This window comes from Physeter macrocephalus, chromosome 20, assembly GCF_002837175.3.
Source record: "Physeter macrocephalus isolate SW-GA chromosome 20, ASM283717v5, whole genome shotgun sequence".
Taxonomy (NCBI): domain Eukaryota; kingdom Metazoa; phylum Chordata; class Mammalia; order Artiodactyla; family Physeteridae; genus Physeter; species Physeter macrocephalus.
In genome coordinates this window covers 75518630-75535721 of record NC_041233.1, presented here as the reverse complement: position 1 = coordinate 75535721, position 17092 = coordinate 75518630, and the positions used below count along the sequence as shown (strand labels likewise).

The 17092-nt window shown below is 42.3% G+C and overlaps 1 protein-coding gene and 1 long non-coding RNA gene across 3 annotated transcripts in view; one reads left to right on the top strand and one right to left on the bottom strand.

The window, feature by feature from the left end:
• The window catches only part of LOC112064238 (ATPase PAAT-like), a 31647-nt gene extending 29042 nt beyond the window's left edge, over positions 1-2605 (bottom strand). Inside the window, exons 1-3 of one of the 2 annotated variants that reach the window (XM_055081128.1) lie at positions 2333-2605; positions 1353-1556; positions 460-532 (exon numbers count right to left, since the gene is read on the bottom strand). In XM_055081128.1, coding sequence (XP_054937103.1) covers positions 460-532; positions 1353-1556; positions 2333-2496 — 441 coding nt within the window. In that variant the 5' untranslated portion in view covers positions 2497-2605. The remainder of the gene's footprint in view (positions 1-459; positions 533-1352; positions 1557-2332) is intronic. The other variant, XM_024121577.3, reaches the window with a different exon arrangement.
• Positions 2606-2792: 187 nt separating this feature from the next.
• Positions 2793-14502, top strand: LOC112064221 (uncharacterized). Its single transcript, XR_008616165.1, has 3 exons — positions 2793-3088; positions 7183-7239; positions 13588-14502. It is a non-coding gene; the product is annotated as an uncharacterized lncRNA (long non-coding RNA).
• The last annotated feature ends 2590 nt before the right edge of the window (positions 14503-17092 follow it).

Sequence of the window (17092 nt, the reverse complement as noted above, 5' to 3'; positions counted from 1 at the left end):
GGTGCCCTTGTCCGAAACTTCTCTAATTATATTCTGTCTTTCTCCATATTTGGGGACCAAAACTGCTTGTGCTTTTTTTTGGCACCTAAGTTTTATATAAAGATAAAAAAATCTTTTAAACTTATTTTTATTGTAAATAAAGTATACCTCGATTTAAAAAAATTTTTTTATCACAGTTTTTCAAGGCTTAAAAGTAAAATACCACTGTATTATCAATAGTGCATGTAATGACATTGCTATAAATAATAAATGTTCAAATTTTAAAAGACAGAGGTTGACAATTTTTTAGAAAAGAATTTCTTTTTACATGTTTACTAAGTATTTCTGAACTACAACCAGGGACCAAGTTGGACTAACTAAATTACCAAACCTACAGAAAGTAAGTATATATAATAGGAAGACAACTGTAGTTTTTCAATTAGCTTAGGAATGACTAAATGACATTTAGGAATGACTTACCTTTATTTTACAAGCATGTGTGGAAGACTCCAATTTTAGATATTTTTTGTACAAAATAATCTTTTCATGTTCACTGAAAATAAAAAAGAATTAACTTATAAAAAATTTCACACATTGTCACTTTTAATAGTTCCATTTAAAAATAAAGGTTTCCAGGACAATATTTAAATCCTTGGATTCAGTTTTCCTGGTGAGGCATAAACAGCTGGGACTTCCTACTGAAGTGCCTTGACTACAAAGAAAACACCTGCCACTTACTAGCTGTATAAGAAAATTAAATTAGTATCAAATGTATACTTATGTAGCACAGAGCACACTGTGAAGCTCAATAACATCCCCGTGATATCCAACATGCATGGCATATAAAACACTTCATATTTTGATTCATATTAAGGAGAGATTAGGTCAGAATCTTTCTAAGAAATCAGAAAAAAAAAATCAAGAAGTATAAAAATGGGTTAAGTATGCTGGTATGGCACAAGGTTGGGCTCACACACTATGTGGAAAGAGTTTCCTACAGGAAAATGTTCAACGTTCCAGACCGATAGACAACTTAATTTTTGGAAAACAGATCGTTGTGAGTTAAAGAAAACAGACAAGAAACACTTGCCAGAACTTCATCTGATCATGGTCTTACACGAACTAGCTATGATCTTTTACCAACTTCTCACTCTTCCACTAGCTCTCCATTTCCACGTTTATAAAAACAACTAGGCTGATCTAGACTGTCTTTACGATCCCTAAAGGTCTAAACTTCTATGTCTGCTGGTATGTGTTTATCTTCTCTCCCCTAGTATCTGGCACCAATGTCAGAGAATCAATAAATATCGCAAAAGCTCAAGAAAATAAAACACTACTTCAGAAGAACACTTCCACACGCATACGTCACAAACCTGTTATCCAGAACATTACAAACATTCTTGCCCCTACTCGTTCCACAGTACTCCTCTCCTGAGTATACTTCCATATTTCTTGCTGAACTTAAAATGCCAATAGAAACGATTTCTTCACCTCCAGGAGGGTCACATCTCAGGTAAAGGAAGCAGGGGTTTTCATCCTGGCTGTTCACGTTCCTTTTCAAAATCACCAGATCCTGGCTGAAAAGAAAATGAAGAATATTATACAGTTCTCTGAACACTGTCATTAACCCACTTAATGGGCCACAGGGGTTGACATGTTATCCTACTCATTTACATTTGCATTTGGAGTCCAAGCGCCTTGCAAAGCACTGACGAAATGCTCAATACAGAATTCATAAGGAAATGATGCTTTAGACGTGAGGGCTCTCCACTCTCTTTTCCCTTGACTTCTGTAATACATTCTAAGCAACTTCCTAGAATTGCCTGTCCAGTTAATGAAATATATGTACTGGGCAGCTAGTGTAAATTCAAAAACAGTTCAGAAGTGAGCGTGGGGCGGGGTGCAGAATGGAATAAAGGACCAAAGTGTGCCATTTTCAGAACTAAGCTGATGAAGATTTTCGACATCTGGATTTTTTTTTTAATGCCTATTTTGGTCGACAGTTTTTTGTTTCGGGATAGAAAGGCGGTTCTGATCCCGACAGGGGGCCTCAGGAGCCGACGTGACGGACACAAGGGGGAAGGGGGTGAAACGCCGAGTCTTCAGGTCACCTGCCCCCCGTCCTCTGCGCCCGACGCTCACGCCGGACTCGCCTCCTCTTTCCCGCGGGCCCGCCTCCACCCTCCCGCCACCCGGGTCCTGCCCCCTCGCCCTCGCCGCCCGCACAGACCCGTCACCTGCTCGGCTCCGGGCCCAGACCCTCTCCCCTCACGGCCCCCGCCTCCCCTCCCGGCTCCCCCCAGGAGCGTGGCTGGCACCGAGCACAACCCCAGTCCCCGCCGGCCCGGCGCACCCGGTGGCAGGCGGCGCCAGCAGCTCCTCCCAGTCGGCGTCCCGGGCGCCGAGACCAGACCGGGCGAGATAGAGACTCTGGGCCAGGGCTCCGCACGCGGCATCCCAGGAGGAGGCCAGCGTCGGGCGGCGGGTCAGTGGCGGGTGTACGGTCTCGCTCTCCATCTGGCCACCTACACGCCCGGCCAGCTCCGGAACCTCTCTTACAGCTCTTTAATTTCCGCCAGACTGAGGGACTGTAAAGGAACAGAGCAACTTCCGCCGCGTCCGGCGGCAAACCCCAGAGCAGCTTCTCGCCGGGGTCGGGAGAGACCAGCTACCGTAAACGCGCATGCGCGCGCCGGCCGGTTTGGGCAGAGGGTTCAAAATCTGCGGGGGAAAGAGCGAGTCCGGCGCATGCGCACTGACAGCCTGGTCCAGCTGCTGGGCTGTGCGCAGGCGCGGTGAGGTGCGCGCGGGAACCCAGTGGTGGTTTGACTTTGGCCCTGGAGCTGTCGTGTGGCTGCCGGTGGCTGGACTGACCCGCAGGGTCGGTCCGGTGAGGAGAGTACGTCGTGAGGCAGGTGTGGTGTCGTGGCTCTCGAGACCTGAAGGACCTCGTCCCGACCCTCGCTGTCTGTGGCGCGGACGCCGAGCCGTTCCGCGGACTGCGGTGGAGTGCGGGGGTCTGGGGACGCGGCGGCCGGGCGGTGGAGTCGGCTTTTCAGAAAGTCCTCAGCCCGCTCCGCACACGCGCTCTCTCCTCCGAGGGTGTCAGGTGGGTGCCGGTCGTTCGGCTTTAGCTGAGGAGGAGGTTGGGACGGTGTCGCCCTTGGTGTGGGGCCGGGGCGGATGGTGTGTGAGGAAGGTCTGTGGCCCTGGGGCTTCGCCCTGTCAGGTGGCCCGGGCCGCCCTCGTGTCCCCCGGGTCGGGTGGAAGGTGCAGAAAGGCCTGGGCCCGAAGGGGGGGTGGGGCCTGACCTCCCGGCCCCGGGAAAAGCGAGCAGGACGGCGGCCTCGGGTCTGCGGTGGAGCAGAACGCGAGCTGGACCTGAAGGACCCTGAAGCTTTGGGTCCGGGGAAGTGGGGGCGGGTGGCTCTTTCCAGATGCCCCCGGGATAGGAAGGCCTATGATGCCTTTCTGCCCCTGTCAACCGCACGTTGTGAAGAAGTGTAAAGTAGAGTGAAATACACTTGTAATGTCAGCATTCTGCAAATTTGGCCCGTCACTTCGGTAGTTCTGGTGGTGTTCTGTGTAGGAAATAGACATCGAACTCTGTACGGCAATTCCCTGGACATCCAGTGGTTAGAACTCGGAGCTTTCACGGCGGTGGCCTGGGTTCCATCCCGGGCCGGGGCGCTAAGATCCCAGAAGCCGTGTGGCGTGGCCAAAAAAAGAAAAAGAAAGAAAGAAAGAAAAAGAACTCTTGCCTCACGTTAGTTTTGTCTTAGTACTTCGTACTATGGGTTTTCTGGGCAAAGTAATTTTTATTTTCTTAAGTTTTCATCTGAGTTGTTATGTTGGGATATTTACCTAATGAGAATACAGTGCTGTTTTGCCTTCTTTTTACGTACTTGTGGAGTGGTGCTAGAAAAATTATTAATGTATTTTTCTATAAGTAATTATCCAGAGTGTTTGTTAGATGGACCTAGGAAGACTGAAAGAGAAACCTACCACAGATCTGATAGGTACAGAATTTATAAAGTTAAAAGTCCTTAACTGTAAATGTTCTGGTTTTAATGATTGCAAAGATTAGTCCCCCAGACTTAACGGTAAGCAGTGTATTTGTCATGTATGTCCTGCCTCTTGTGGTCGTAAGGTAACTTTGATCCATGTTAGACTGTTTGCACAGTCCAAAGGAAAACTGGCTCTTCTTCAGAAATACCAATCTGCAATTTATGAGCAAGATCAATATTAGCAACTGCATGTTGGCTTCCTTAACTAAAGCTGGAAGACCATAGGTCAGAAAACTAAAGACTTCTCTGGTCGCCCCTCTTTTATTCCCATATATACAATAAATCACTGTCTTGATTTCCCCCCTGCTTTTTTTTTTTTTAAGGGAAACTTTCGTCTTTTTCTCCATCTCTGCCTTTTCTATTTTCCAGCACTGACTTTCAGCTGAAAAGTTCTAGGATTTTCTTTATTGGTTTTTAGCCTTTTTTTTTTTTTTTTTTTGGCGGCATCACACGGCTAGCAGGACCTTAGTTCCCCGACCAGGGATCGAACCTGGGCGCCGGCGGTGAAAGCGGGGAGTCCTAATCACGGGACTGCCAGGGAATTCCCGAGCCTTCATTTTAATTACCTCCATTTCATCCTCCGCATTGCCGTCTGATCCTTCTGGTGTTTGCTGCGCCAGATTGAGTCACATCACTCATTAGCATGGCATACAAAGCCTTTGGTACTCTTACTCCTGCCTGCCTCCCATTCTCCTCTACCTTTGCACATGCTTTTCCCTCTATCTGCAATGCTTTTCCTTTTGGATAGCAGGGAAAATTCTGTTCATATTCAAAAGCAAGCACAGACCTCCACTGTGCTACAGAATTAATCACTAATTCCTCTGAACTACACTTTTTAGGTACTATAATTCTCTTGTGGTTTGGGACTTTATAAAATAATTCTCACATTTGTGTTTCCTACCATGTGTATACTTATGGAAATTAGGAAGTGTTTTACACCTGGTAGAGGGTTTTTGTATGGAATTGATAGGGATAACAATAGAAGCCCTTGCTTGTTGGCCCAACACCGCCGCGTCACTTTTATGCCCATTGTTTCCACTGACTCCTTACTGGACTATGGGACGTTGGGGTTTGGGGGAAGGCTATGGTCCTAGACTGAACCAGGAGGATCCATTCCTAGTTGTCGCCAGGTGTTTGGCCGCATGCTTGGTGTTGCCATGGCAAAGCTAGCACCTGTGATACAGGGGAATGTCATGCCCATGAAGAACTTGGAAGCTTGGAAGTAGACCTCTGTAACTTCTCTTGGTTTTTTACTGTTGGAGAATTCTTGGGCTGGCTGTATACAAGTTGAGGACTGGATGTCCTCGTGAGAGTAAGTAAGTAGGAGGCGTGACTATGGCATGCAGACCCTTCTGATTCCTAAGGGCTGCTTATCCTCAGCTTTGTCCACAGATACTCTGTTTATCTCTGCTCTGCAAGTAGTCTCACTACTCTCTAGTCTCACTACCTTCTGTGTACTGTGTGTATACATTCCGTGTATATATTTCATGGGGGCCATCAACCCAAATTGGGAAAGATATTCCCATCTTTATTTTTGTTAACCTCATACTGAAATGTAGCAGTTTAATGATTAGTAAAACTAGCCACAGTAGAATTAGTAGACTTAGAAACACCTATCGCCTTGTCACTAAAATAAATGACATTTTCACATCACATTAGTATTCTTAGAGCTGTCTCAAAATTTTATCAAAACCTCAAACTTATAGTTATTAGACTACCACTATAAATTTTTATCTTTATAAGTCAGCTTCATTAAGGTATAGTCAACATAAAGAGTCACAAATTTTAGTGTATAATTCTTTGCCTTTTGACAAATACGTGTAGTTATATAATGAACTCTACAATGCCATGATTTGTGTGTGGTAGTTATTAGACCCGTCAGTATTCTGGACATTGAATCTAATTGTAAAGAAGCACATATACTACTATATTATACATTTGGTTTTTAAAATATTTTGTGATGATTTCAATTTGCTTGATTTCATTTGTAATCCTGTGTATTTTATGTTAAATACTTAAATGTGTTATTCTGAAAGGGTCCATAGGATTCACCAGACTAAGTTTTTCCATGACACAAAAAGATTGAGAGCTTCTATTACTGTCCATCTTCCCACCACTACCTTAGGGTATGTGGTAGAATGTAGGCACCTTTTAAGCCTTTAAGGTCTAGTTGGTTAGTCACTGACGAGGTCAGAAAGTGGCAATATGGTGCCAAGCTTGCAGTTTGTTCTCCTTGATTTATTTTAGCCTCATTGCATTTTATAAAACAGTTAGGGGAGGAAGGGATTGGATAGGAATTGAGAGAGGTCACATGGTATGATTTGCCTCGGTAGAAAACTTCCAGACAGAACCCCCTGATGAATGTAACAAATGGACGTAGAAAAAACTCCACAAATCTAATTTTTAAAAATATATCTTTAGAGCATTGAAAACAAATATTGAAAGCAATGACTTTGACACAAAAGGCATATAACAGAGTTTGGAAGAAGATAATCCTGAAAAATCTGATATCTCCTAACCCTTTAGTTGTTAGATACTTAAGTTATGTAGCCTTAGAGAATAATATTGTGGCAGTTCACCAAATACAGGTGAGCTCCCTTGTGCCACCCCCTGCCACAGTTCATTTGTGTGAAGGATGTACTGTCTATGCCAGGCTCCATTAACCTCCTGACATGCTTCTGTGACCAAAGTGAAGGCGTCTAACCTGGAAATGCTGGGAACACATATCTTTATAATACCTTTATGGTTTACATTTAATTTCTTTTTAGTAAAAGTTTTTAGAATTTCAGTTAAAGTATATTCTTATTTCTTCATTTGCTTTAGAAGGTCACATTTACATTACCTCTGATGTATTTTTCAGTAAATATGCAATTATGGGAAAAATTTCTTTGACTCTTGTATCCTTTTCTGGTGACGTTTCTTTTACTTTTTTATTTAAAAAGTTTTTATATTATCCACTTTGGGACTTGAGACAGCTGGTTTATTTATTTATTTTTTCATATGTATATGAAGCTGGTTCTTAATTTTTTAAATTTTTATTGGAGTATATTTGCTTTACAATGTTGTGTTAGTTTCTGCTGTACAGCAAAGTGAATCAGTTATACGTATACATATTGACATATCCCCTCTTTTTTAGATTTCCTTCCCATTTAGGTCACCACAGAGCACTGAGGAGAGTTCCCTATGCTATACAGTAGGTTCTCATTATTTATCTATTTTATACATAGTAGTGTATATATGAGACAGCTGGTTTAAAATCACAACAAAAGAACAGGTTGAATAGAAATTAAAGGAGGAGGTGTAGAAATTTGAGAAGATATATCTGGTGCTAGATAAGGATTGGCAAACTTTGTCTGTAAAGGGCCAGATAATCTTTTAAGCTTTGTAGGCCACTTTCTATTGTCACTACTCAATTCTGCTGTTGTAGCATGAAAGCAAAAATAGACAACTTCTAAACAAATGAGTATCACTGTGTTCCAAAATCTTTATGGACACTGACATTTGAATTTCATGTAATTCCCATGTCATGAAATATTATTTTGAATTTTAGCTCAACCATTCTTAGCTCATGGACCATACTAAACAGTGGGCTTGTACTTACAAATGGAATTTGTACTAAAAAGAATTTTTACTATTCTGTACTATTAACTTTGTACTATTACAATTTGTACTATTAAAGAGAAATTAAGTAAACAATCCCACTGTCATTGTGTCCTGGCATCCTTGCACCTTTCCACATAGGCCATGCAAGCAAAGGCTATTCTGAGTTTTGGCGGAATGCTTTGTACTCCGCCTAGATCAAGAGACGATGAGAGGCTTGTAAGGAATCATTATAGGACCTTCTGTCACTTCCTTCTCTCCTCTGGGAGGTTGTCATGAGACACTTTCTCATTGTCTCTGGATTCTGATGAGTTCTGAGGCTTTCTGCCTTGCCCCCTCCCCGCCCCTTTCCCCCCTCCAAAATAAAACTTCAGAATATGCAACCACTTAGCTACAGGCTAGAACTGACTCCTCAGCATCGAAATACTCCACAACTTGCATTGCAGGCATTCAGCCTCTCTTTCTTTGGTCTCATCCTTTTTGGAGTGTGGAACAGGGATTTGGCAGGTCTTTCACTGTCTCTGTAAATAATAAACTGTCTGAATCTAGAAGTGGATTGTTTTATCTTTACCAGCAGAATCAGTCGGGTCTCACCCTGTCTTATGGGTGTGTGACAGTGCCCTGCTACTCACCTTCATCCAGGTCAGTCCTTTGACTCTTAAGAATTTGCATTTTTGGGGAAGAGCAGAGAAGGTTTAATCGACTCATTTATGATCTTAACAAACAGAACTGCAAAGCAAGAATGTCTTATCAATTCCACGAGTAATTAATTACTCAGTGCCTACTCTGTGATGTGTATTGAGATACCCCAGTGAAGGGCTTTAGTTATAGTACTCTCTATAAACCTTCTGTGAACGAGTGGGGTAAAGGGAACACTCTTTGGGAATTGCTGATAATAAACCAGTCATACAGCTGCGGTATTCTCACATAAATTTGTATATGGCTGGAATTGATATGTATCCCTGGAGGCCAGCAGGAAACCTATTCATCAGATGGTGTGAGAGACCAGAATTATAAGACTGCCGGCCGTCAGAGCTGCCAAGCCATTTGCCATGATGGAGGCGTTAAGAAGCCTTGTCCCTTTGCCCCTTTTCATTTTACCATGTTTGGCAAATGAATTTGACTGAGGCTGAGGGGAAAAAAAATTGAACCAGGGTTTCAAATGAAATCAGTTAAGTTCTCCTTTCAAAAGGCCCCAGCCAGAAATTTTAAAATTAAATTATCCACTGCTGGACATAATATGGAGAAACATTTGTGGTTATACACTCTTAAGTGGAAGATTATGTTAGTACCACATTTCTTCAGAGCAGTTCGACACTATATAAATACGTGGAACTTGCCCTGGTAATTCTAGTTTTAGGAATTTATCTTTATGAAATAATCAGATATATGCATAAACTTGTGTATCAAAGTGTTAATTATGGCATGCTCATTATTGTAAAATATTAAAGAGAACACACATTTGTAAACCCATACAACCCATACAAAGGATTACTCCAAAGTTAATTCTTTAATTGAGGCATATCTATAGGAAAGATACCCATGATTTTATACATATATATATATATATGTGAAGTTGTTAACAGCTATTTTCCATAAGTAGATTGGATTATGGAATTTTTTTCTTTTAATTGTCTTTGCTTTCTTATTTGTCTGTAACAGACATGTATTGCTCTTATGATGAGTTGATTTTAAGTAAGTAAATAATTTAAAAGCCCTTATCTTCAAGGTATTACCCTTCAGCCAAAAATAAGAAAGAAAAATAAAATGGGGGGACTTCCCTGGTGGTCCAGTGGATAAGATTCCATGCTTCCAAGGCAGGGGGCACGGGTTTGATCCCTGGTCGGGGAACTAGGATCCCACATGCCCCGTGGTGCAGCCCCCAAAAAAAATAAAAAGAAGAAAAAAAGAAAGTGATTGTCTTTTTATATGTGGTGATTACAAATCACAAGTTAGGTTTCATTACAGATTTTTTTTTAATGCAGTTAAAGAATCTTCTAGTAAATTCATCTTTTTTTCTTTCTTTTTTTTTTTTTTCCCTTTGGCTGTGCGGCATGTGGAATCTTAACCACTGGACCGCCAGGGAAGTCCCAGACTCATCTTTCTTTACATAGAGAAATCATAAATGCTTTTCTCCCCAGGGGCTCCAGGAAGGAGAAGTCAATTCTGGTGGCTTACTTTGTGAGGACATAAGTACACTTCAACATTAGCTGCGTGGTTGTTAGGCCGCGCCCTCCAGACCTGCAGACCTTGTAATTGCCCAGCCGAGAGGCTGAAGAAAGAGCCCGGAGACAGCGACACAGAGACATCGATGGTTTATTGGATAGGGAGTCTTACAAGTCTTACAATTCGGTAGATGTGAAAATTGATGACCAGAGAAGTCACTTAAGACACGGTTACATAGTAATGAAAAGTGGAAGAGGAATCAAATCTTAGCACTCTTGGCTCCAGAGTCCATGTTCTTAAACATAGATCAGTGGTTCTTTAGATAAGCTTGCATTCCAGTGAGCTAGAGGGCTTGATGAAACACAAACGGCTGGGTCCCACTTCAGAGTTTCTGACTCAGAAGTTCTGAGCTGAGGCCTGAGAATTTGCATGTCTAACAAGTTCCAGATACTGCTCCTGACGCTGCTGGCCTCAGGCACACTTTGAGAACCACTGTATTATTATCTTAGTTAAATGTTATTGCAGTGACCTCCATTTGACTCTCAAACTAGGAAATAAAAGAGAAGAGGGGCTTCCAAATATTCTGGAATGGTGATGTTATTAGGGGCAATACAAAACATTTTTGCTGTTTAAGTAGAGGAGAGAGATCAGAGCATGGGAAGAACAAGGGAAGAGGAAATTGACATTTAGCATTTACTGGGCACCTCTTGTGTGCCAAGCCTGTGCCAGGTGCTTCATGTTCAGAATATCATCATGCCATAGTATGAAGTAGGCTGTGATATCCCCATTTTACAGACTAGAAAACTGAAGTCGAGTGATGTTAAGTCACTTAGTAAAGTTATAGAGTGACTAAGGTAGGATAAGAATTCAGGTTTGTCTACGCTTGTTGGTTTTTCCTCAAAACCACCTTGGAAATGTGTCTTCTGAGGGCATTTGAAGAGACCCTGTCAGAATGAGCAGAAAACTAAAATTCTGGGTTAACTGTCCAATACATGGCATGGAGCTATCTTTAAGAATGTGAAAGTGGTGATGTGGGAACTGGGGAGACGCTAAGTCTGGCTTTACCTATATTTGGATGAAAATGGCCTATTTAAATGATTTACCTCTCAGGTATTATTAACCTGGGCAAGGGAATTGCAAGAGTCTCAGGGTAGCCATGCAAGAAGAGTTACTTCACCTGACAACAGCTTTGGATTTCAAATGACAAAGGAGGTCAATTACCCGTGAAAATATCTGTTTGGGGCTGAATTGTGCCCCCTCTCTCCCAATCCAGTTGTTGAAGTCCTCACCCCCAGTATCTCAGAATATTATGTATTTGAAGATAGGGCCTTTAAAGAGGTAATTGAGTTAAAATGAGGGCATTAGGGTGGGCCATAATCCAGTAAGACTGGTGTTCTTATAAGAAGAGATTGGGACAAACAGAGAAAGGAACACATGAAGATACAGGGAGAAGTTTGCTGATTTTTTTTTTTTTTTGCACTACTGTTATCCCCATCTTAAAACAGTGTTGACACATTGTGGGAGTTCAATAAACATTTATTCTTAAGCTAAATTAAAATGAATTGAACAAAAACTTGAATGGAGCAATCTACACGAGTTGATTTTTACCTCATGGAAAAATATGTTGCACCAAAAACTCCCTGGTCTTGGACTCCTCCATTGCTCATTAATATAACCGTCATCTTGTTTATGGACAGGATGATGCAGCATGAGCAAGGCCCTCAGCCATGCAGGTGTCTGAAGGTAAAGATGAGAATCCCAGGAGCAGAGCAGAGGAGCTGTGGAAGGGGCACAGAGCTGGAACTTGGGCCAAGTAAGGGGGCCTCACAGGATTACTCCCAGTAGACTGGGATCTGGGCTGCTTTCTGCCACCATAGATACAATTTGCACGTGTGAGGGTGTGCAACCACCTGACCCAGGTGTTAGTCACAGGATGGGCACTTGGCAAAATAACTGACCTGGGTAAAAGGCCTTGAGCGTGAATTACAAAGAATTTCCCACAGAGAGAAAACAAGCCCTGTAATCACATCACAGAGTTCAGCTCACTGATTCTGAATACAGCTACTGCTTACCTTTTGTCATCTGGAACACGTGGCCCCTGGTCCCCATCAGTCCCAGTACTCTTGACTAGTCATGCCATGTGAATTGCCGATGAGATAGCTCTTAGGATGAAAACATAATGATAATAACCAGCCCCTTTCCCTAAATGAAATGCAGCTGGATTTCTTTGCCCATCTTTCAGCTCAGGGTCAAAATCAAAGTCTCTGGATAATAGAGTTGGGGGGACTGGAAATAGGAGACAACATATCATTTCAAACGGTTTCAGAAGGCAGGGGGCTGGAAAGGTGTTGGACCTGGGAGGAGGGGGCTGGAGGGAAAGATCACAGAACCAGGCCCTAGTTCCAGTCCTGCCAGTGACTTGCTCAATGATCCAAGCGAGTCATTTGTTCTCTGAGCTTCAGTTTCCTCATCTGCCAAACAGAGGTTTTAGCTATTTCCTCCTAGTCATCTCTAGAAGGCTGTTACTAAAACACGTTAGAAATGGTCAGGCCAATAGTTTAATGTTGGTAACGCAATGTGAAACGGCCTTATCAATAAATGAAGTAATACTGGTCAGGGCTTACTGCTATGTCTGAATTTATTGCTCTGTCTGAATTTAGAGGCTCAGGTGGGGAAAGGTGTTACCAGATTGATAAAATTCATATTTGAGTTGTCGTCCATGACATGTGCTAGCACCTAATGGGTTCTAGGCTCTCTTTTTGATACTTGGGGATCCAGAGTTCGTTCCTCATGAAACTTACCCACTTTAAACGTACAGAGTCGTCAAGTAACTCAACAGTCAAGTAACTACAGGAATAGAAGGAAACCAAGAGATGAAGTGGTCAGCTCTGTAAGGAAAGTCAACATAGCCTACCTCCTTAATCATGACTTACCATATTCAAGACTGTGTCCCTCAGAATCGTCGCTGCTTCAATAGGAAGGAATAGAAAAGAAACTTGGAAAAATAAAACATTTTTGAGTGAGATAAAAAGCAGAAGGAAACCCACAGTTAATTTAACTCAAAGTACTGGGTTCAGTGAGTGTGAGCATAGTAGGTTCCTTTACTCAAGACAAATGTCTGTTCAGAGTTAAAGCAGGAGCTGGAAAACCTTAAGGCAAACAGAAGTCAAATTTTCAGAGAGGTACAAACAAAGGTCATGGATACAGAGGGAAAGGAGCAATTAACATGGGGTGGGGGGCAGATGGGAATCAGTGAAAAGTTTACAGAGGAGATGGCATTTTAGTGAAGCTTTGCAGTATTAGTATTTCAGCCGATAGAGGAGGAGAGAGACTGGAGAGCCATCTAGCCAAAACTCAGGCATGAAAATACATTGGGTGTGGGGAAATGCAGTGGGGAATGAGGCTGGAAGGATAAGCTATGATGAGATGACAGGGCCCAGTCTAGGATGACACACGTGCGGTGCCTGGAGTGCACCATTTAAGGAGGCATTCACTCTCAGGGTCGGACAAGCAGGGTTGGCACAGTGGCTTCGGTCATTAAGTAGAGGGTTGACGCCAAAATCTCCCACGTGAGAGACTTCTGCTTCTGGTAAGATGGAGTAGATGTACCTTTCCTTGTGCTTCCCACTAACTGCAACTAAAAACCCTGAACATATAAAACAAACATAAGAGTCTGACAGATGGAGAGACGAAAACAGACTAGCTTAGTAACCTTGAGATCCAAGGAAACATGGTGGTGAGTCCCCTGGATTTTGTTTTCGCTTCGTATTTCCAGACTTGGAGCCGAAGAAGCTGGCAACCTGGAAACACCAGTGGGTGCAGACAAAAAGAAGCCCAACAAAAACCTGCTGTTTCTAGCCAAAGGACCAGGAAACAGGCAGCCTAGAAAGAAGGAAATAACTGCTGTGTTCCAGCCAAATGCCACAGAAAAAACTGTGGTCCCACTTCTCCTCCCCTTCCCGTCCCCCACGGCAGAGACTACATGCAGAAACTAGACTTCCATTTTCACCAGGCTCTAAAGAGGTGTCCCAACCCCCTCTCTCCAGGTTAGTGCCCGAGAAGCCTGAGTAGAGCTGAGACCTGCATCCCTTCCCAGCCCCTGTGGTGTCAGTGGAGACCTTGGGAAGTTTGGACTTCCACCCTCATCTGGTGGAGATGAGGCACTGCTCCACCTAACTGATGCGGTGATACCAGAAGAAGCCTAGTGGAAATTCAGGACTTTATCTCCCAGCTGTAACAAAGCCACCTCCACTGTGGTGTCATTGGAGACCAAAGCACGAGGGGTTTTTTCTTCAGTCTTTACCATAAGAACCTAATTGAGTTCCTAGAGGTAACAATCATGAAAGTGTGCCCCCCACCAGCAAAAACAAAACAAAACAAAACTGAGCCTCCAGGAGGGTTTTGGTTTTGTTTTGTTGTTTTTGTTTTGTTTTTTGTTTTGTTTGTTTTCTCTCTCAAGCTAGTCCTTATTCAGCCTCCAGCAGTTCATCAATTACTATTTAATTGTTCCTACCCATTGCTGGCTCCGCAGTGACTTCTTCTCCTGGTGTACTGTATGCCATGATTCTCTGTACTCACCTGTCTCTTTTAACTTTTGGGGGTGGCTATTTTCCATGTGACTTCAATTCTCTTGTTAACTTAAGAAGACTTGTCGATTTTCAATTTGTTCCAATTTTTTTTTCTTGTTTAGAGGATGACAGTTGCCGAGCTGTTTACATTTTGGAGTGGAAATTGGAAGGTCCGTGTTCATTTTTATTTGTTTTTTCTTTCGGTTCCTTAGACTGGATGATCTCAATTGACCTGTCTTCACTTTCTTCTCCCTGCTCAAATCTGTTGTTAAGCCCCTCCAGTGAATTTTTTTTCAGTTATTGTACTTTCCAACTCCAGAATTTCCATTTGGTTCTTTTAAAAAATAATTTCTCTCTCTATTGATATTCTCTATTGGAGACATTATTCTCATACTTTCCTTTAGTTCTTTAGAAGTGGTTTACTTTGGGGATTTCCCTGGTTGTCCAGTGGTTAAGACTCCACATTCCCAATGCAGGGGTCCCGGGTTCGATCCCTGGTCAGGGAATTAGATCCCGCATGCCTCAACTAAGAGCCCACATGCTACAACTAAAAGATCCTGCACGCGGCAATGAAGATCCTGTGTGCTGCAACTAAGAGCCAGTGCAGCCAAATAAATAAATATTAAAATAAAAAGAAGTGGTTTACTTTACATGTTTAAAATGCTGATTTAAAGTCTTTGTCTAGTAGAGCCAAGGTCTGGGCTTCTTCAGGGAAAGTTTTTTTTTTAAATTTTTATTGGAGTATAGTTGATTTACAATGTTGTGTTTCAGGTGTACAGCAAAGTGAATCAGTTAGACATATACATATATCCACTCTTTCTTCTTTTCTTTTCTTTTTTTTTTTTTAGATTCTTTCCCCATATAGGCCATTACAGAGTATTGAGTACAGTTCCCTGTGCTATACCACAGGTTCTTATTAGTTATCTATTTTATATAAAGTAGTGTGTATATTATCAGTCCCAATCTCCCAATTTATCCCCCCACCAGGGAAAGTTTTTATTGATTGCTTCCCTCCTCCCCCTTTTTATGGGCCATACTTTCTTGTTCCTTTGCATATCTTACATTCTTTTGTTGAGAACTGCACATTTAAAATAATATAGATAATATAGAGTTTCCTGGTGGCCTAGTGGGTAGGATTCTGGGCTTTCACTGTCATAGCCTGGGTTCAGTCCCTGGTTGGGGAACTGAGATCCTGCAAGCCACACACCATGGCCAAAAAAAAAGCAAGAAAAAATAATATAACATGGCAACTCTAGAAATCAGGTTCTCCCCATTCTCCAAGGTTTGTTGTTATTGTTTGTTTAGTGACTTTTCTCAGCTAATTCATTGTAAAGTCTGTATTCTTTATTGTGTGTGTACACTGAAGTCTCTATTGATTAGCTTAGTGGTCAGCTAATGATTGGCTACTAAGCATTTAAGATTACCTTAAATGCCTGGAACCAGTATACCTCCCAGTCTTTCATGAGGGGCTCTGTGTGCCTACTGGGGCATGCTTTCAACAGTATCAGCCAAGCAGTTGAAAACTCTGCCTTTGCCTTCACTTCCTGCTTGGGAAAAGCTTCAGGGTCAGCCAGGGTTGAATGCATAGGGCCATCTCATGTCTTCCTTGAGCATGCTCACTACCCTGCATGCACGCAGCTCTATACATGTGCATGGACTTCTAGACTCCCACGGATATGTCAGAGCTGTTCAAAACCCCTGTGGACATCTAATTTACCACCTTTTCCTTTAAGCTTTTTGGCTAGTCTGTCAGTTGCCCCAAATAATCCAATGCCTCAGAGAGCCAGGAAGTTAAAACATTTTGTCAAAAGTTTCGCCAAAAGTTCTGTGAGGAGAAGACATTTTGCGCTGAGTGGACTCCAAGTTAGGTCAGACGCAGATAGCTTTGCAAGCAAGTGACGTCTTCCAGAAAACCAGCAGATGAGTCAGATAATGACAGTTCTTTGGGAATGAGACTCCGAAAGGGCTCTTCCTCTACTCTGCTCCCTCTGGTGGCTGCGTTGGAATCTAGGCTGTTGAAAATAAGGCTTACCATGGAGCTGGAGAGTGAATGATGGAACAGTGCCACAAAGCATGCTGTTCAATACTGAGATTCAGTTGTTCTTAAATGTTTCCTGAGCTGCTGAAAGCTTATAGTTAGTATCCAGAGTCAGAAAAACCTGATTCTGACAATTTCTTTTTTTGCCAGATTTTTCATTGCTTTTACAAAGGAGAGAATTTTCAGAGATCTTATGCCACCATTTTGGGTTATATCTCCCCTGCTGTTTGTAACCTCACCCAGCGTTTGGCCAGAGCAGCAAGGAATAACCCTTTGTAGTTAAAGTAATTCCCTCATTTAATGGAACCAGCTTTGCTGGTGTGAGTACCTTGAAATCACAGAAACCCGATTTAGAACAGATATCCTCTTCAAATTGCTTTTTGAAATCTTTTTGTCTTAACTATAAATTATGATAATATTCTGAAGCCAATGAACCTATATCCAAATCCTGTTCAAAGGTACAAGTATATACTATTTCACTGTGTTGCTAAAACATAGAGTCTAACCAGCCTTCTATGACTGTACTTTTAGATATGAGTATTTTAAGATATTAACCTCCCCACATCACTATCTTTTTATTTTATTGAAATCCCAAATTCGCTTTTTTTCCCCCCAATTTGCTTTTGATTAACAGTCAAACCTTAAATGGTCCTCTGAGAGAAACAAAATCTGAA